The sequence below is a fragment of the Kwoniella bestiolae genome, chromosome 2 (genome assembly GCF_000512585.2).
Source record: "Kwoniella bestiolae CBS 10118 chromosome 2, complete sequence".
Lineage (NCBI taxonomy): Eukaryota > Fungi > Basidiomycota > Tremellomycetes > Tremellales > Cryptococcaceae > Kwoniella > Kwoniella bestiolae.
In genome coordinates this window covers 811,569-831,322 of record NC_089242.1, presented here as the reverse complement: position 1 = coordinate 831,322, position 19,754 = coordinate 811,569, and the positions used below count along the sequence as shown (strand labels likewise).

Sequence of the window (19,754 nt, the reverse complement as noted above, 5' to 3'; positions counted from 1 at the left end):
GAGCAAGTCGACGTTGAAAGCGTGTCATACATATCATCTTGCTACTTCTTTCTCTCAATATCCACATAGACCTTTGGAGCAACCCCCACCATGTTCCCCGTACCGGAGCATCTCCCCAGGACTGGCGGGGATAACCTCTCTTCTGAGGTATCAGAGCAAGACCCCGTCCTGGACCTGTTAAAGCCACTAACAAGTCGAGGGGAGTCAAGTAAATTCACTGGTGTACAGGTGAAGGGAGTAAGGGAAAGTTTGGAGAAGGCAGTGAATGATAACAAGGTGCGCTATTACCTCTTATCTTCTCCCTTGTCTATCTTGAAGGACTATTCAAGCTGACTCGATTGATGATGATAGGGCAAAGCACATCAACTAGTCATCAACAACTTCCCATCCATATCCTCTCAGATCCAACTTTCCACATCACTACAATCTGACATATCCAACTTCCGAAACAAAGTATCAAGTCTAGAAGCAGAGATAGATCATTCCGATTCCCAGGTAAGGCTTAAGCTACAACAAACATCTCGAACGTATTTGAGAAGCTGAAGTTTGTTTACTTAAATGTAGACATCCTTCCTTCCTCCCTTGATTACCTCGCTCAACCGTCATTTCTCAGCTTCCTCGTCTCGCTCAGCTGCTCAGGCTCATGTCACAGCTTTGAAGACTCTCTCGAAACATACAGAGAGGATACGGAAGCTCGAAGAAGCTGTGTGGTGCGGTCGAGGGGCGGATGAATGGGTTCTAGGTGAATTGCTGGGTGAGAATGGGTTTGTGGTGGGGGAAGATGAGAGGGAGGGGGAGGAGATACTGAGAGGGACAAAGATAATGAACGAGATCAATGTGAGCTGGTGGTATCTGTACTTCGTATTTGAATTCCAGCTTACTGATGAACTCCTAGGCTAAAGAACAACTGCTTCGCTCAATGGTAGTCGAACAACTCACTGAAGGGTTCAATACGGCCATTGCGTTTTCTCAGCCTACACCTGGAAGAGTAATCAGTCTGACTGTGCAGAGTGAAGTAACATTACAGCATCCACGCAGTGAGATCATCGTTAAGGACTTTCTGGATCCAACTTCCAGCTGACATGTTCCTCCTTTTCAGCAACACCACCGCCCCAGCTCAAACCTGCTACTTCATCCCATTACCCTCTTACAGCGATCTACTCAGCATTATTCAAACTCGACTTACTAGAAGAACTCCTCACAACGCTCTCACGAAAGCTACATCGGGACATAATACAGCCCACAGTCTCGTCTACCCACCGCATATCCTTATCATCGACCGACAAATTATCTTTGCTACGTCTCGAGTCTTCACCTAATACCACTCCTCAAGAAGTATTAGAATGTATAAAGACTATCCTCACCTTCACTTCCAACACAATCTTCCCCAGTTCCAATTCCGTCGACCTCCCAGAGAGACGACCATTCATCTCATTAATAACTTCCTCAGCTTTTCAGTCAATCCTCGATTTCCTCATCTTACCATCGCTACCCCCCACTCTTTCCGGTGTGCAAGAATGGTTGATAAACCTCCAAGAGGTCGTAGAAGTAGAAACGTCCTTCTCTCAAGATGGTATCCAGCTCATCAGGCCATTCTTCGAGAAGGAAGCTGGAAGTACATGGGCTCAACAGCGGAGATACGCCGTTGCAGATGAAGTTAGACGTCTGATACTGGGCGGATGGGGTGGTTGGGAGAGTATAGAAAAGGAAGTCGAGAGGGAGGTGATAACGTACGTGGAAGTAGAGGTGGAGGTGGAAGATCAACCTATGTCTGTGGATGTGCCGCAGAGGGATGGAGAAGAAGACTTTGGATGGGGTTTTGAAGATTCTTCTTCCCCCAAGACTGAGAAAATCGCGCCCAAAGCAGATATCGATATGGAGAATCAGGAGAGGAACGGTGAAGATGTGAACATGGACGATGATGGGTGGGGATTTGACAAGTCAACCTCGGCCAAGGCAGGACCATCAAGTCCACCGAAAGCTGCTCCTGCACAGCCAGTGGACGAACAAAAAGAAGAAGACGGGTGGGATTTGGATCCTTCACCCTCAGCATCAACACCGATTTCAGTAGCTGAACCGGAAAATCTCCCTGAACCCACACCCGCACCGATCCCGAAACCTGCTAAACCCGCTAGAGAAGCTAAGAGACTAGGAAAGAAAGTGGCTAAAGTGAAACATGAAGAAGAGTATGATCCGTGGGCATCTCCTGATCCAGATCCAGGTGAAGGAGTCAAAACCACTACGAATGGGATTACTCACCACCAAAAAGCATCACCTGTAAAGACTCCAAAAGTGCCTACACCACCTGTCGAAGCTACACAGGATAAAGGCGATGATGGATGGGGATGGGATGATGATCCTGCGCCTGCACCTTCCCGTACGACTGTGCCTGAACCGTCTGGGACAATACCTACAGTGAATGAACCCCCTCAGCCGAAGACGAGGAAGGAGATACGAGAAGAGAAGAGTATAGTGAAAGATCATTATCTCGTGTCGACATCGTGCGACACGCTAGTGGGAATAGCGAAGAGCATATTAAAGGATATCGAAGATCTCGGATCACTCGAGTAAGTCTCGATCTCGAGTTCGAACGAGTCCATCACAGCTGACATATGACGTGGAATAGACTACCATCCCCTTCGTTCACTTCCTCTACTCTCCAACCTATCCTGCTCGAGTCGATCAAAGAAGTATTCATATCGTACCGAGCACTACTTCCTACCCATTTCGCCAACCAGTTGAGGGACGTGCCGAACCTGGCCATGCAGGTGTTCAACGACTGTATATACCTTTCTGACCTTACTTCTCAACTCGCTGTGGCTGAGCTAGAAGGAGAGAAAGAGAGGTTGTTGGATCTGAGCGAACATGTCTTTGAGAGTTTGATAGGATTCCAGAGAGATAGTATGATGGAATCGCTGGATGAGATGGATGGGTTGCAGGGTACACATGAAGATAGGGTGTTTAAGAGGGATGAGAGGACGTTGAAAGGTTTGGTTGGGGGTTTGGAATCTTTAGATAGGGTTATCAGGGTGTGTTTGAAGCTATTCGCTTTTTTCATGACTGGACTAGCTGTAGCTGATGTTTACTGGTATCACTGACATAGCCGGTCTTACCATCCTCTAAACGACTCGAGATCACATCGTACCTGACAAGCTCACTTATTCATCGACTTACGAACGACGTACTGGGTTTGGAAGATATAACGGAGGTGGAATCTAATAGGTTGACGGAGCTGTTCAAGTTGGTTTATCCACTTGAGCATCTGTTTGATGGGGATGGCGGGGTGGTAAGGTGGGTTGGTGGGGGTTGGTTGAAGTTTTGTTATATCTCGGAGATACTTGTGAGTTTACTCATCTCTTCCCTCACAACCGGATGTACCTGGATACAGGAGAGATAAAGATAAAGGCGATTCTTCGTAAAGTTTTGTGCGAGAGTCATCGTGATTGTGCTAATTCTCTCATCTTACGTTCGTAGCAAGCATCCCTCGTGGACATCACCTACCTTATCGATTCGGGTTCACTTATAGATTTCACACCTGACGAACTTACAGGATTGGTCAGAGCGTTGTTTGCGCATAGTGAGAAGAGGGATTCGGTTATTGAGAGGATAGAACGGGGTAACGTTGCGATCGAAGGCTAGATCATTATGTGACTAGATGTCATGAGTGAGGCCATGGTGGATGACCGTGTATGAAGTGCGTATGCATCTCTTGATGATACACCATTTTCGATCGAGGTCAAGCAAGAGGAGTTACATGTATATGATACCAGTTCGCACTTGCTTGCATAGGCTGTAAGTCTTCGATCACGTTGGTTTGCGCTGGACCTGGGTGTACGCAGTGACCCAATTTGCAACGATAAATAGGACATGGGTAAATGTACAATGCATATATATATTATCTTATGTTATCAGTCAAGAAACTTTCCAAGATGGTGGAGTGGTATCGAATATGAATGATATGAACAAGAACAACGATTTCGATGGATATATAAAACGAAGGAATCAAGAAAAAATATGAAATAGCAATACAAATAACTTTCATTTCAAAACACAACGATGCAAAATTATATTATATTATCAAGATAGATCCTCCCTTTTACGCGACCCGTCCCAACACCATGGTCCCCAACTCATTCGCCATTCGCCATTTCCATTCAATAAGTCGATGTGATTTCCTATACCATATTAACCTCCCTTCTCAATCTCTCTCTTCCACCCATTCCAGCCTTCCTACCAGGCGTCAATTCCTCTTCTTCCCCGTCGATGTCCATGTCCATCTTCTCATCCATATCCTCCTTTTCTCTATTACTCTCCCCCCTAAGAAGTAACACCTCATTAATCAACTTACTCCTCTCCCTCCTCCTTGTGCCGCTCCCACTCGTTCCACTCAAACTTGAATGACTAGAAGGTGCGGAAAGGTACATTGAAATTATCTCGTCGTCTGCCGCACCCGCCGAAGAATACTTCGAAGGGGTACTTCGATTCGATCTTGATTTACTATTTGGTGAGGGCGGGTATACGACCGAAGTGGACGGGAGGGGTTGAAGGTTCTCTTGATTCTCTATATTGTTTAATTCTATTTCTGATAACGATAACGATGGGGAGGGACTGGATGGTCGACTCGTACTGCCTCCGCTGGCGTTGGATAGTTGAAGTATAGTAGATGCGGCGAGTTCGTCCAGTTCCTTGAGTTCAAGAGACGATGAGGGATATATCGTAAAGCCACAGTCTGCTTCGTCTCCTGTTGATGGTACTAATTCTGAGGAAGGTAAAGTAGGAGATGGAGCAGCTTGCACGTCAACCTCAATTTCGTCTGATTGCGGCAGAGATGTTGGTACGATAAATGGCGAGTCGGATATAGGTGGCGAAGGTGCGAGACCGCGATGCGATTTAGGTGGAGTGGGGATCGCACCTGATATACCACTGATCAACCCAATCATCACATCAGCTCAAACGTTCCTTCTCAATGTGAGGATAATCAACGAGCTTACCTTATTGGATTTTCCCCATTCACGAATAACCTCCTAGCAGGAGATTTCCCCGTACCTAAATCATCTTTCTCCAATACATTCCTAATCTTGGGCGTTACTCCCACCTCTACCTCTACATCCTCATGGGGGTGGGGTTGCTCCCGCTGTTTACCTTTACTACTACTCCCTACTCTAGCTTTTCGTACTGTCTCTGATCCATCTTTCTCTGTCCTGGAAACTTTCCTAGCTTTACTACTTCCCGGTGAGGAGGGGACTGATAAACTCGAGGGACCACGTTTGGCGGGGAGGGATACAGGTGATGGGAAGGAGGATGAGGAGGGTTGGACGAAGGTTGTTAGTGGGAGTGAGATGAGGGGGAGGCGGTGGGATCGAGTGCGGGATGAGGAGGCTATGGAGGGCATGGTTGTATAGCTCCCCTTGGAGGTGTTTGTCGATGATGTTGGTAGGATGGATGGATAAGATTGTTGATCGATCAGTGGTGGAAGGATATTAAATTAGGGATTTGTAATGTTGATCTTTCAACGCGTTTCTTTCCCTTTTCTTTCTTCTGGATCAAATCCTTCTAGAAGATGTCCTGCTGATCTAAGTTGTATGTGTATGATGGTATTGTACTGTATTATATCAAGATGCAAGAAGGTGAGGTATGTCGATGTTGGATGGATGTGTACAGATTAAGCTTGTTGTGAATCAATGTAATGTTGAAAGGAGGAGAACAAAAGAGCGAGGAGTGGCATGTGCATGTGGGGGTGAAGGAATGAAAAAAAGGGACAAAAAGGGAAATTCCACTCAACATGACTCAACATGACTCAACCAAACACGTTTGCAACGAAAAGTGGGTGGCAATGTGGCGGCGCGTCTTTTCTTCTCTTTGGGTTGGAGCTGATAACACGTCATGAGACCGAAGATCGATCGTCTCTGTCTGGTTTGCAATAATGCCACATCATTGAAGAGATATTCCGAATTCCACGGTATGGCTCGGTACTCGTCAACGGTCATGGGCAACGGCCGATCCATTCTGCAAGTGCGTCAGTGAACAAAAATAAATAATCTGATAAAAATCAAAGAAATCGATACTTTCATCTTGTTATCATATCTTTTATCGATATCATTACAGAACACTTCGATTGTTCATACTCCCCCTCTCACCCCCAATATGCCCTCACGACCCCATCCCGATCTCACCTACCCTCTCCTCCCAGATGCACAAGACGATCTCCCCATCCCCACTGCTTCTCGACCTGTACGTCAGGGAGGACTATCCCTCCGCGATGAGGATTATGAATGGCCAGAAGCTGGACCGTCGACCCTCAAGCAGACCAATACTGGAGCAGGAGTAGGACCATTCGGAGCGAAAGCTGTTGCAGCTATGACGGGGGCTATGGCTACTTCCTTATTGAGTGAGTTGGCTTTCGGCTTTCCGAGGTATACCTTTTGTTGCCACCTGTTTCTCTTCTCGTAATCACCCTCGATGGTATGTGCTAAGCAAGATATACGTACAGTGACACCCTTCGATGTCCTCAAAACTCGCCTCCAAACTGTTCCTCCCCATCCCCGACCCGACGTGCAGATACCTAAACCCCAAACCATAGCCGAGGAGTGTTGTCAGACCACCATCCTCTCTCAACCACCTCACGAACTTCGTATATCCCCTTTAACATGTCAAAGCCAATCAACAGCGCTACATTCCTCCTCGACCAATACTCAGCATCTGTCATTCGCCAGTGTAAGACCAAATCATATACTTCCCATGGAGGCACCGGAGGGGTGTCTGCATCCTAGTAAATGGGCGGGTATATGGGGTGAGGCGTTGACTTTGGAGAGTGCTTTGTCCTCTCGAGGAGCAGCAGCTGGAGCTGGAGCTGGAGCTGGGGTGGGAACGCTGAGAATACCGGTTCAGCAGGTTGAGAGGGAGGTTATGAGAGGTTTTTTCAGTGAGCTCGCGGCTGTTAGGAGGGAGAATGGGGTTAGGGGGTTGTGGAAGGGCGTTGGGACTGCTATGTGAGTTGGCTTTATTGCGGTAACATGCGGTCTTTCATCCTATCTTCAGACCTATGTGTATACGATTTGAGAGATCCATATCAATATTCATATCAATATGCTTTCGTCTATCTGGAGGCGGACCAGAGCTGACAATGTGCAATCTACATTAGAACGATGGGTATCCCCTCCTCCGCAATCTATATGCTAGGCTACGAACACCTCCTCACAATCGTCTCACCCTACTTTACCGGATCTACCGACCCATCCAAAAACACCTCATCGCTCAATCGCCCTTCGAGTGGGGGTGCCAATGCGAATCTGACGGCGAGTTTGACGCCTGCGCCGTTGATTGCTGGTAGTTTGGCTAGAACTTTGAGTGCGACTGTTATTAGTCCGATTGAGATGTTTAGGACGAGGTTGCAGGCTTTGCCTAGTGGTGGGTTTCTTTCCTTTTATACTTGTCCCTACTCCAGACCACATTTCATACTTCTGAGCCAGCCACTGTTGGGTGACTCTGGTCGGTATAGCAAGGCGATATTCGGAGAATAGTCGCTGACGTGCTTTGTCTGTATAGTGGAACGAGGATCACCTACCTACGCATCCACCGCCAAAGATATGACTACGCTTGTGCAGAGTAAGGGCGTGACGATATTATGGAGAGGATTAGGTCCAACATTATGGAGGGATGTACCATTCTCAGGTGAGTGATTGATACCTTCCACATCTCATACCCCTTCGACCCTTCCCACCTCTTTCCTGACTTCAATGCCGAGTCACAATGAACAATCATGTACTGATACCGTAAACCTAATAGGTATATACTGGGCCTCATTCGAACTCCTCAAATCCTACCTAATCTCCCCCTCCTCCCCCCTCCCACCCCTATCTCCAATAACAACCTCCTTCATCTCAGGCTTTGTCTCAGGAACCCTCTCCGCAATAATCACCCAACCATTCGACGTCCTCAAAACCCGTCGGCAGGTGTTCAACCCCTCCCCTGAATGCGTTACCACTCGAGCAGCGACGATACCGCTTGCGATGCATGTGATTAGGACGGAGGGATGGCAGGCTTTGTTCGCGGGCATGAGCGCACGGTGCGGGAAGGTGGCGCCGGCTTGTGGGTTGATGATTGCTTGTTATGAAGGTGTGGGGAGGTGGCTGGGGGGGAGGAGGGAGGAATAGGGTAGTGAGCGGGGTATAGGGGTACTGGGTGAATCAGAGGAGATATTGGAATGTCATGAACATCCTCGTTAGATCACTCTTTGGACTTATGAGACTGAAACGATTGAATACGACGACGGATGGTGGTCCTCGAATTCACCAAGACCGTTATTTCGTGGGTCAGTGATATTAGGACAGAGTATCAATGGTACACAAGGAATGACAAAATACGATAGATTTGATTAGATTAGATAAACTACAGTATTAACGGATAGTTTCCAGTTCTCAATTGCATCGGATTATACTTGCATCAGATTGACGTGTTATAATTATGAATTAGCTTATGCACCTGCCTGTTTGACATGAATACTTGCAACCCATCCCTTTCTAAAATTCTATTGAAATCCTAGCACACATCCATGTCCAAGTCTCAGTATAATACAATAACCCTTCCTCCCTCATCTCCTTTTAGCCCGCAACCTAGGCACCAACAGCTTTCACCTGCTCAAGATACTCCCCCCTCGCCGCCCTCTCATCCGTATCAGGCAGACTCCTCGAATAAGGCGTCCACTTGGGTTCGTCCTGGAACAGACGCATGGCCGTTATGGTATTATTGCTATCTACTGTGAATCGGTGGTATATCCCTGCGGGGAGGACGATCAGGTCTCCGGAGGTTAGGGAGATGCGGATCCATCTGTCGGCGAAGGGGGGGTTTATCCCTGCGAGTTTTAGGTTAGTTTGCATTCTGTATAGGTGTATTGCGAGGACAAAGAGATAGGGGATATTGAAGAGGTGGATGTTGCTCACCCCGCACATCAAAGTAGCCTGAACCTGCTAGGATGTATCGGATCTCTTCGTCCTCGTGTAGATGTCTAGATGGGTCAAGTGGTATTAGTAAGATCCTTACGACGATTCAGAAGTGAGGTGGGGATAATTTACTCGTCAAAGAACGACTTGATCTTATCTTCGTATGCTGCTCCCAGACCTTCTCGAGTAACAGTGATCTGGTCTCTCTACGTGCATTTACATCATACGGTGAGTATTAGCAAATGTATGGAATGAGCAGAATAGGCTAATGATCATTGTCCGTATCCAACACTTACATTCTTATACCCCCTCTCTTTGGCAAACTCGTCGATCTTCCCCTCCCATCGCTTGTTCTCGTCAATTGGGATTTCCCTGTATATCACACCGAGCTGAGAGAGGGTATCGAGGGAGATGGGATTGCCTGAATCGTGGGGGAGTCGTTGGTCTCCTCTGTATAGCACAGCTGAAGATGTCAGCTCTGGTTGTGTTTGACTAGGATGGAAGGGGTATAAGGAGCCGGGGGAGGACTGACGGGACATCATCGTATACGTATGCTTTCATCTTGCTTCTTGCTTCTTCTTCTTCTTCTTTTCTAGGTATTTGGATAGGACGACTGTGTGTTTGATGAAGATGAGTTATATGTATATCAGAGGAATGCTATATATAGGTGATTGACAAATCGGAAGTATCCAGTTGCATGAATCATGAGTCATGTTAAGATAAAAAAAAATCATGACGTGCTCATCTGCAACCCTCATCGTCATTTTATGTCTGATCTGTGGAACGTGTGTTGTGTTACCTTGCAAGACCAAGATATGTCGGAGGCATGCATTCTCACCTCACCTTGAATCTACATGATACACACCGCATACCTTGGATTCCATGCACATGCACACCAGTAAAGACGGCTAGGAAGAGGAATGACTCATGTACGTCTTGCAAGTGGTGAGACGCTTTCTTGCTATACTGGAGACATGTCTATCCCACGTGTCTTCCAGCTTCATTGAATTGCCCGAACCAGTAGTTACGAGCACCTGGGTGGCAAATAAATCAAGACATGATTTACCCAATTGTCAAAACAACACAAAAGATCAAACGCGTAGAGCGAAAGCAGCGACGAACACAATAAATGGCAAGAAGACATGTCTCATACATGAAAAAAGCAACTGAACATTGACAAGATATACATGGGGGTATGTTCATGTTGGGAGACTGGACTCGTTGATCAGTACAACATATCTTCTTGGGTGAAATTGAAGAGAGAGATAAGAGGTGCTTGCAAAGAAAATCAAAAGGTACGTCCCAGTTCAGTTCCTCTATGACGTTTGTGTGTGCTTCTTCACCATCATTCATCACACTTGGCCGAGCACTCGCAGACAACTCTCGTTCCTTTCCCAGCGTCGGACGTTAAAAGAGGGCAGCTAAGTGAACAATCTCCAATAGACATATTGTCCTGATAAAATCCAAATAGCACGAAAGAAAGGGTAAGTTCGAGACTCTGCTTTCACTCTGATGGACCGAGCGTTGTGTACATAGGGGTCAAGCTAATTACAACAAACCACCCTCCCTTCTTCCTTCTTCCTTCTAACTCTTCCTTCTTTCATTTTTTGCCCTTCATCTCAAACAGGTTCTCATCAACCTCATACATTTTACCGTTCCCGGCGGTGCTTCGTCTTCCTCTTCAATTCCAAAGAACCGGGTATCTTCCGTCTTTCCGAGGACCTCTCGCCTGGTGAGTACTTGTTTCATCTGTACAGGAGGTGAGAGAAGAAAGTGAGGAAAATTTGCGTCATTGTACGGATACTTTTACGGAACAGCCTTTGATTTGTTTACTGTATGCTGATTCTGCTGGTGTTGCTGTTATCTTGCTACCAGATTCCTTTATCTTTCTTCCATCAATCCTTGTCACGAAAATAACAACAACAACGCTCTTTCGCGTATCGAGAGGATCTCGCACAGGAAATATAAACTCCCACCATGCCGTCTTCACCACCCCGACCAGAGAAACTGGCCGATCCAGCAACGACCTACACCCTTTTAGAGAAATTGGGTACAGGTAGTTTCGGGACCGTGTGGAAAGCGTAAGTCTCACTTTCGTGGTCTCGTGCCCCTTACATTCGCTGATTGTTGGGAGGATTTGTACAGATCACACAATGAGACCAAACAGATAGTAGCCATCAAAATGATCGGTGAGTCGAGTCAGCTGCGTGGAACTTTTGTACCCAGATGAGCTTGGGTTTAGCTGATATTTTTATTGGAATGATTCGTATGTAATGTAGATCTCGAATCGTCTGACGACGATATATCAGAGATCCAAGCTGAGATAGCACATTTATCTTCGTGCTGGTCTGATCATGTGACGAAGTACTATGGTTCGTTTGTGAGGGGGGCGAAATTGTGGATCGTCATGGAGTATTTGGCTGGTGGGAGTTGTTTGGACCTTGTGAGTTGCCATCAAACTGCTCCGCTGTTCTGTCGAATCTTTGCTTTCCGATAGATAGATAGCTTAAGAAGAAAACACAACTGATCATTCGCTGCTTCGCTTCGTTCCTAGCTCAAACCTGGCATATTCACCGAATCTCAAATAGCGATTGTCTGTCGGGAACTACTGATTGGTCTGCAATATTTACATGACGAAGGGAAGATACATAGGGATATCAAGGCTGCGAATGTCCTGTTATCCGCCAGTGGGGAGGTCAAACTGGGTGAGTTTGTCTTTCATGTACATCCATGTAGCCAGCTCTAGTAGTCTACAGACTACTCGTTACACAATCAAATTACGCTTGACCAAACGCTGACTCTGCCCCTAGCCGACTTCGGAGTCGCCGCCCAGCTCTCATCCCATAAATCCCAACGACACACTTTCGTCGGAACACCCTTCTGGATGGCACCCGAAGTGATCCGTCAAGCGGGTTACGACTCGCGAGCGGACATTTGGTCGTTGGGTATAACAGCTATTGAGATGGCTAAAGGCGAACCACCCCTGAGCGAATATCACCCTATGAGAGTATTGTTCTTGATTCCGAAAGCTAGGGCACCGAGGTTGGAGGAATCGAATTGGTCGGATACCTTCAAGGGGTTTATTGAGAGGTGTTTGCAGAAGGATCCGAGGGATGTGGGTCGCATTTTTGCATTTGACTCTGATCGACCAAAAAAAGATAGTTGTGCTGACATTGTCTGTTCTATATATTAGCGAGCAACAGCAAAAGAACTACTTCAACACCCATTCATCACATCCGCTCGATCCACTTCACACCTCGTACCCCTCATAGAGCGATATCAAGCCCTAAAAGCACGATCACCAAATAAGAAATCGGACAGTCCGTCGAAAACTCTTAACAAGCTGGCAGCTGGTTTAGGGAACCTTACGATCGGTCCTGGAGGTACGATGAGGAGCGAGTGGAATTTCGATGAGACTATCAAAGGGACGATTAAAGGTGTTCCTGTGAGCTTGGATCTGGAGGATCTGGAAGATGATGATGAGTGGGATTATCAGAATGAAGAGCAGGATGATTGGGAGGGAACGGTCAGGGAGAGGGACGATTTGTTGAGAGCTTCGACGTTGAATGTGAGTTAGCTGTCTTCTGTTCCGAGATTTGATAGGAATTGTAGCTGACATGTGTGCTGTATGATTTAGGGCTCCGAACTTTCGTTACCTATGTTAGAGAGATCTTCACCAAACCCCACACCTTCTATCGGATCATCGCCTCAGACTCCCCATTCCGACGTGATGGACCTGAAATCGTCTAGTGGGAGCGGGACGTCGGGGAAGAGTACTTGGAAAGAAAGGCATGATAAGGATCGGGGGACTGTGGTGAAGGAAGGTGATTTGGGGGATGGGTGAGTGCAGTCTACTGCTACCCTATCTGATGCCCCCACCGAGTGGACTCATGCTACGGTAGGATGACTGATGTCTCGCCTGATGACCCAGGTTTTCCACCGTCCGACCTATGAAGAAAGTCGATACCGTCCGATCAGCCCGAATGTCCAGCGAGTACATCGGCACTGGCTCAGTGAGGAAGATTGGCGGGGTGGTAGGTCTGGAAAGTCCAATAAAGTCGAAACCGGCTTTATCACCTCGAGGTCGAGCTGGTCAAGCATTAGTAGAGGAGGTGATTGTAGGTGTGTTGGATAACGTAAGTCTGATCAGCTCTTGCATGATCTGTATCATTAGGCATCCATCGAGCTGATTTGTTTATTTATGCAGACCGCTGCGGAAGATCACGATGCGATTACTCTGGAGGGGATCAATCTGATTAGAAAAGGATTTGCAGATCTGGGAAATAATAATCCTGAGATGGCGTACAAGGTGGTTATGGATATATTGGGTGGTATAAGGCAGTGAGTGACTGTTTGAACGATCGTCTCAAGAAAAAACATTTCTCATCTCAATGGACAGAAACGACATCGTCCACTCACACATACGTAATATGTCAATGGCGAATGTCATACCCAAATCAAGACCTATAGTAGAGATCGACAATGGTAGTAAACCTTCTACGCCGAATCATGAGGATGTGGTTGTGAGAAAAGAAAAGGAGAATGATGATTTGATTAGAGAGAGAAGCCCTATAGCTGATTTGCTGTATCTGAGGTGTAAGTCGGTCTCTCTATGCTTCAAACTTTAGGTTGATGCTGATGACTGGCTGAGATAGGGTTGGATGGACTACGCTTGAAATGGCCTGGATCATAGGCGATGCCAGTCTGCGTTTTGAGGTTGTGTTTGAGTTGGTAATGATCTATACCATTATAATGTTTTTATCTATCATGTGTCGAGTTACCTGTTGTCCATATATACGTTATGACCACTCTGTACTGCTCTGTCTATGCATGCTTTTTTTGATGATGTACGTCTGTAGAATGATTCCCCTGGTCGTGGTCGTGGTCGTGTTCGCGTCTGAGACCTTTTATTAGGGTAGTAGTTGACGTGTATGGTGTTAGCTTACGGGAGTGAATCATGTCAGTTTAAGGGATCCATGCGCCACGTGTACGCGTCATTAGTTTGACACAGAGTGGAGGAGGTTCGTTCGCGTTTAAAGACAACCGCGTAGTAAAGGACAAAGATTTATACAGTAACTTGTCGTGCATTGGCTTAACTCTCACGTCTATTCCTATATTCTAATCATCCTTAGCATTGTCATCATCAGTACAAATACAGTATCTTGTTCTTGAGTTCTCGCGTCCTATTCCGACATCCCCTCCCCTCTCCCTCTCTATAAGCGAGTCTCACTTCCATCGACACCCTCGCGACGATGTCTAACCCAACCTCACGCGAAGATGAGGGACGTGAGGCTCAGGTCCTATCCTCGATCTCACTCAACACGCCTCAACGCACCTCGAATGCCATAGCTGGACCATCAATCATCAAATCTACATCAACGTCTTCACCATTATCCGCATCAGCCTCTACATCAGGAAGAAAACTCGCGCCTATATTCCTTACCAAGCGACGGACGCCCACATCCACGTCCACTACGACTCAATATGGAAATGAGGAGAATATCGATCCTCAGTCGTCGACCTCGAATGGATCGCCAGCATCCAGGAAAAGGATCCGATTGGATTATCCCGCTCCACATGGATCGATCGCACTCGAACCCTCTTCATCAACCTCCTCTACTTCTTCCACGAATGGGAGTCATGGGGTGTCGAGTGGTCTCGACGTGGAGATGGAACATACCAAGAATCACGTGAGGATGCACAGTATACATGATTGGTTCTTACCTTCAACTACGTTAAATTACGAGCGGATCAAAGATGGTAAGAGGCATGATGTTTGCCAGGAGATTAAGGTTGACGAGGGGAAGGTCGGGGAGAGTGTTTGGAAGCGGTCGAGGAAGAGGTTGGGGGTCAAGGGACTGAATAGTGTGATTATGGACAGGCAGAGATGTGAGTATAGTATCCATTTCCTGCTCTTTCTTGGGTTCATTTGTGTACCACCGATAATACTTGAGGTTGGTTGATGCTGATATTGCCGCGTCCAGTGATGACACCGCAGACACCCTACCTAACCACCTTGGTCCACTCTATCCTCCCATTTCATCCCAGCACACCCCCCTCCCTACTCCTCTTACCCTCTATCCACCCACCTACAGGCCGTCCACGCGACTTTGCTCCTCCGCTCTCAATAGCATTCAACAACATCGCCAAGACATACGACAGCCCCTCAGCCAAAGAATTGGGCTTGAGACGGCTGATAGCTGTTGCAGGAGAGGAAGGCGGAGTGAGGATCTTGGATGTAGATGAAGGATTGGGATCGCATAGGGAGGAAAAAGGGTTTTGGTGGAGGGCTCATGGGAATGCGATTTTTGATTTGAGGTGGAGTGGGGATGATACGAGGGTTGTGAGTTTACGTCGTCTTAGCTATCGATCGCGATGTTATTGAGTGAATGATTGTTATCTTTGTGTATGCGGTGAATGGTTGCTGATTCTCTTTCCTTTCCTTAGCTTACTGCTTCAGGTGATCAATCAACACGACTACACGCTCTCACCACCCCTACACCGACATTGCTAGCCACACTGAAAGGTCATACCTCCTCGGTGAAAACTACAGCCTTTTTCGATCCATCCAGATCCCACTCGGATCCATCGACCAGCTCATCGGTCATCGCTTCTGGCGGACGCGATGGCAACATATTGATATATGATATTCGATGTAGGGGAAGACAGAATAGAGATATTGATGTCAATGCCATGATGGTCCCTCGAGGTGAACGGGAGAGGTACAGTGATGGTGTGCCTGGATTTGTCGCTCAGCCACCTAATAGAGGGATGGAGTTGGATCCTGTTATGACTATTAGGAATGCTCATGGAGATGGTAAGAGGAATGGGAGTGGGGTGAGTATATCGTTTCTCAGCTGTAATGATCGTTGCATTTCGAAATTAAGCTGACCTAAGATGACTTCGTGACATAGCGAACCGCCACTAGATCTGTCACTAGTCTCGTCGCATTGCAGAGTATGCCTGGAATATTAGCTTCTGGTGGATCGTTTGATGGGTAAGCCCTCGTTTTCTTCGTGCAGAGGGAGCAAGTACTGATGACATTCAAATGCAGTATTGTCAAATTATGGGATCTGCGTTTCCCAGCTCCAACCACTCGATCGCCCGAACCCCGACCAAGCTGTACAACCGTAGGATCCCTACCCGACCCAACAGTATACGGTTCAATGCCCTCTCGACGTGCTCGATCAATCAATGCATTGTGCGAATCACCAACTACAGGCGACCTCTACGCCCTATGTGGCGATTCCAAGATCCACTCTCTACGTCCTTCTTCTATCCTCTCCTCCAGTGGAGATCAGGATGATCATAGAGAATCAATTGGATTAAAGACCTACACCGATCCGAACCTGCTTGTATCGAGTTTCTACATTAGATTAGCCATCTCGCCCGATGGGAGGTACTTGAGCTCGGGGAGCTGTAAAGGCGGAGTCATGACTTGGGATACTCGTGCAAAGGACGGAAGTCAAGCTACGAGGTTAGGCCTCGGGATGGGTGGGGTGCAATGGCCTGAGGGGAAGGAGCGGGAGGTCGGAGCGGTCGATTGGGGTAGAGATATGGTGAGTTTTTTTTTTCACTTTGGAAGACCAAGATCAATTGTTTCTCTCAGGTAGCAAAGTAAAATAGAAATGAGACGAAGCTGATTTTTAAGTTTGGGAACTATAGCTCGCAGCTTCTTCGGACGATCTGGCTACGCGTATTTGGCGGTCCAACCGGGATGCCGCAAAGTGGTTGAGGGATGATCCGATTAAAGCGAGCGAGGAATGGTGTGGGAGCGTATGAGTCGTGGGTAGTGAGCAGATGGGTGGTCCGTCCACTGGCCATCCTTGGAGTTGAAAAGTAAAGTCATCCTTGGTGTGATGTTTGGCATTCCTTCTTTTTCTTGTTTATTCTAACGATATTTGATGATGAGCCGCACACTACGAAGTATAATGAGATAATTAATGATTTCCTCACCCTCACGATTTGACATTTTTGGGTGATGTACATATATATATCCCTTTCCCGTTCTTTTGCTACTCTTCTACCTATGCATTGCCTATAATTGCGACTTGCGAATGCGAACGAAATGATACATACATGCCGACCTTGAGATATACAATATATATAAAATGATGCTCTAACAAAGCTTGTCACACAGCGTGATTCGGTATTATCTACAGGGATGAAATCTACATATACACATTTGTCTTTGTCTTTGAGCCCTTTCCCCAGATCTATATCTCATAAATGCAATTTCAACTCCCCCTCCACCTGTCCATCCTCGCCATTCCCACTAACATCCTCCCGATCACCTATCACCCCGACCAACACACTTATATCGTCCTTTTTACCACCCACGAAATCAATACCTTCTTCGATGGCTTTGCACATGAACGGCGTGGTGGCTGTCACAAGTTCTGATACTGATCTTGCTCGTCGGCATAGTGCCTCGGATATCTGCTGGGGCGAGAAGGGGGGGAAGGAGGTGGTATTGGATGGTGTGGAGGGTGGGGTGGGGAGTTGGTCGTTTGCAGAGGAAGATGAGGTGAATTGTAAGACGATCTCTAGGATATCTTCGTCGAACTGTACAAAAATCATAGCTCAACGTCAGTACATCTCCGCAAAATTGGTGAAAAGAACTGTGTATAACAGAAGAGGAGGTTAAACCCCTACTCACAAGATTATCCATCAACCCATCACTACCCAGTATCACCACATCTCCCTTCTTCACCGATACGTCGTGCCTCTGCGCATCTTTCATAGGCTCATCTCGACTGTGCGTGCCAACCTTTACGGAAAAAGGAAAACAATCAGCATCCGCCCGTTGTAAGAGGTATCCGTTCGATCATTGCAAAAAAGATAAAACCTGAACCCACCTGCAGTGGAAAGTTAAAGGCATGTTGCATCTCCTGCGTCCTAAATACCACTTCGCCCTTCCTAATCAGCAGCAAACAGCAATCGCCGAGATTGGCAATGTGTAGGGTCGAATTGTGAAGTAATGCGAGTAAACAGGTAGACGATCCGTGAATGCCCTATCAAAATCGAAGAAACGATAGTTAGCAACTACCATGCTTCCCCACGAGACTGAGGTTGCCATTCAAGACTGATGATAATAAGACAAACACCGACTCACCTCGGCATTGATACATGACAAACACTTCTCGAATCCCCTTTGCATAATCTCAACAGGATCTATAGGTCTTCGCTCTTTCCTGTGCTTCCCATTCTTGAGAGCCTTACCAGTACCACTACTATGCCTGGTATGTGTTGTTGAGGTAGTAGACATATTGACCTTCGACCCCTCTCCCTTCTTCTCCCATGATTCCCTAGCCCATCCTCTAGGTCTTTCCTGTTCCTTCTCCTTGCCTTTCTGCTTTATCTGTTCTGACCTCTCGATCCCGCCGATATCATTCCCCTTAGGTGCTAGGTAATACTCCTTACCAACCCACCAATCATTAACTTCCTCCTCTACGAAATGCGTCAACAGCCTACTCCACCTCCCCGGATCAGCCTTCTTCTCGGCGGATCTCGACCACCCACCGACCCCATCAGCAATGCACAACCCATCCGACCTCGCAAAATAGGCATCTTCACCTACGCCTACAGATTTCAGCGCGGTGGGCGGATCAACATGAGGTAAAGGGAAGGACCGTTGGCGAGGCGGAGTGGGCGGTCTGGATTTCCTCGAGCTGGATGGGATGGGTAATCTCTCTTTTGGGAGACCGGAGCATCCCAGGTGGAATATGAGGGTGGAGGAGTAAGTGGAAGGAAGAACGTTCTCGTCGTTCTCGTTGGTCAGGGGATAATCGTATGGAGGATTGGAGGAATGTTCGTTAAGCCCTAAGAGGGGGTTCGAGGCGAATGAATGGGAGGGGGTGTCGTTTGAGTCTGAAGAGATTGATAGTGGTGTGGGAGAGAGGACGGTGTGTGACTCGACGTCTCGGAGAGTCTTGAGGGGTTGATGCGGGCTTGAACCTCTTGATGCAGAGGCGGATGGTGAGGAAGGTGGATCTGGAGGGAGGTTATCGAATGCGTTGGAAGGGAAGGAAGATGATTCGAGTGATGTCAGGAGGGCTTCTAGGCTTATTTGTGCGGGTGATGTAGCCGAGGGTGGGGAGTGGAATGATAGGGATTTATCGAAGAATAATGAAGGTGGAATAGGTGAGGTGAGGAATGCAGAGGGGGAGACTGATAGGGAAGAGTATCGACGGGAGTGGTTGGTGGTATACTGGTTGGTCGAAGATGAGCTTGCAGATGAAGATTTCAGTCGTATTCTAGATGGGATAGGCTGATATGGCAGTACTATATCACTCGGTTGATCCCACGTAGGTAATAATGATATCGAGGAGTTAGAGGGGTTGTTTGGCCACCCGTGTTTACTCGATGTTATTGGTCCATTGTGATTTGAAGCGGATGGTGGAAGGTGGGTGGAGTATGAATGAGCAGCTGTATGAGGATGTTGTCCTATCACAGGTGCCAAGGTGATGATACCAGAAGAAGAAGGGTGATATTGCGATACAGTCAGATTACGAACCAATCCCTTGCCCAACCCTGGTTTAGGCTTTGACATCTTGTAAGCTTCAAGCGATGTCTATATCATTATCTCTCGTTTCAGTCGTCTATGATTGGGTCGTCAGAGGATGTTCGAGAATGATGATACTTTAGTTGATGATCGATGTTAACGATGTTAGTTAGTGATAAGAGAACAGATAACAAGGAATGATGAATCATGAGCAAGAGTGACAACAGGAAACAGTGGGAAATGGGGAAAAGCAAAACATTACGACCGGTTTCTAATCAGGAAGGGGAATTTGTAATCGGCACAGCACAGTC

General features: G+C 47.1%; 7 protein-coding genes across 7 annotated transcripts; 4 read left to right on the top strand and 3 right to left on the bottom strand.

Moving 5' to 3' along the window:
* Window positions 1–90: 90 nt before the first annotated feature.
* I302_103446 (uncharacterized protein) lies at window positions 91–3,639 on the top strand (the record flags this gene model as incomplete). Its single annotated transcript, XM_019188813.1, has 8 exons — window positions 91–276; window positions 352–495; window positions 565–837; window positions 896–1,037; window positions 1,100–2,567; window positions 2,627–3,029; window positions 3,104–3,340; window positions 3,475–3,639. The coding sequence occupies 8 exons, from the start codon at window positions 91–93 to the stop codon at window positions 3,637–3,639; spliced, it is 3,018 nt and encodes a 1,005-aa protein (XP_019048375.1).
* Window positions 3,640–4,175: 536 nt separating this feature from the next.
* On the bottom strand, window positions 4,176–5,392 carry I302_103445 (uncharacterized protein; the record flags this gene model as incomplete). Its single annotated transcript, XM_019188812.1, has 2 exons — window positions 4,176–4,923; window positions 4,992–5,392. 2 exons carry the CDS (start codon window positions 5,390–5,392, stop codon window positions 4,176–4,178), a joined length of 1,149 nt encoding a protein of 382 aa, XP_019048374.1.
* A 752-nt stretch (window positions 5,393–6,144) lies between these two features.
* Window positions 6,145–8,153, top strand: I302_103444 (uncharacterized protein; the record flags this gene model as incomplete). Its single annotated transcript, XM_019188811.1, has 5 exons — window positions 6,145–6,388; window positions 6,491–6,989; window positions 7,142–7,407; window positions 7,546–7,671; window positions 7,786–8,153. The coding sequence occupies 5 exons, from the start codon at window positions 6,145–6,147 to the stop codon at window positions 8,151–8,153; spliced, it is 1,503 nt and encodes a 500-aa protein (XP_019048373.1).
* A 459-nt stretch (window positions 8,154–8,612) lies between these two features.
* On the bottom strand, window positions 8,613–9,500 carry I302_103443 (1,2-dihydroxy-3-keto-5-methylthiopentene dioxygenase; the record flags this gene model as incomplete). The annotated part of the gene is made up of 5 exons (XM_065869671.1): window positions 8,613–8,851; window positions 8,940–9,004; window positions 9,072–9,145; window positions 9,236–9,389; window positions 9,472–9,500. 5 exons carry the CDS (start codon window positions 9,498–9,500, stop codon window positions 8,613–8,615), a joined length of 561 nt encoding a protein of 186 aa, XP_065725743.1.
* A 1,416-nt stretch (window positions 9,501–10,916) lies between these two features.
* I302_103442 (uncharacterized protein) lies at window positions 10,917–13,632 on the top strand (the record flags this gene model as incomplete). Its single annotated transcript, XM_019188809.1, has 11 exons — window positions 10,917–11,020; window positions 11,085–11,128; window positions 11,219–11,382; window positions 11,494–11,644; window positions 11,750–12,054; window positions 12,133–12,507; window positions 12,577–12,779; window positions 12,871–13,075; window positions 13,147–13,280; window positions 13,339–13,535; window positions 13,595–13,632. 11 exons carry the CDS (start codon window positions 10,917–10,919, stop codon window positions 13,630–13,632), a joined length of 1,920 nt encoding a protein of 639 aa, XP_019048371.1.
* A 559-nt stretch (window positions 13,633–14,191) lies between these two features.
* Window positions 14,192–16,721, top strand: I302_103441 (uncharacterized protein; the record flags this gene model as incomplete). The annotated part of the gene is made up of 6 exons (XM_019188808.1): window positions 14,192–14,828; window positions 14,924–15,282; window positions 15,387–15,776; window positions 15,854–15,936; window positions 15,994–16,498; window positions 16,605–16,721. The coding sequence occupies 6 exons, from the start codon at window positions 14,192–14,194 to the stop codon at window positions 16,719–16,721; spliced, it is 2,091 nt and encodes a 696-aa protein (XP_019048370.1).
* A 441-nt stretch (window positions 16,722–17,162) lies between these two features.
* I302_103440 (uncharacterized protein) lies at window positions 17,163–19,491 on the bottom strand (the record flags this gene model as incomplete). The annotated part of the gene is made up of 4 exons (XM_019188807.1): window positions 17,163–17,504; window positions 17,599–17,709; window positions 17,798–17,953; window positions 18,055–19,491. 4 exons carry the CDS (start codon window positions 19,489–19,491, stop codon window positions 17,163–17,165), a joined length of 2,046 nt encoding a protein of 681 aa, XP_019048369.1.
* Window positions 19,492–19,754: the final 263 nt, after the last annotated feature.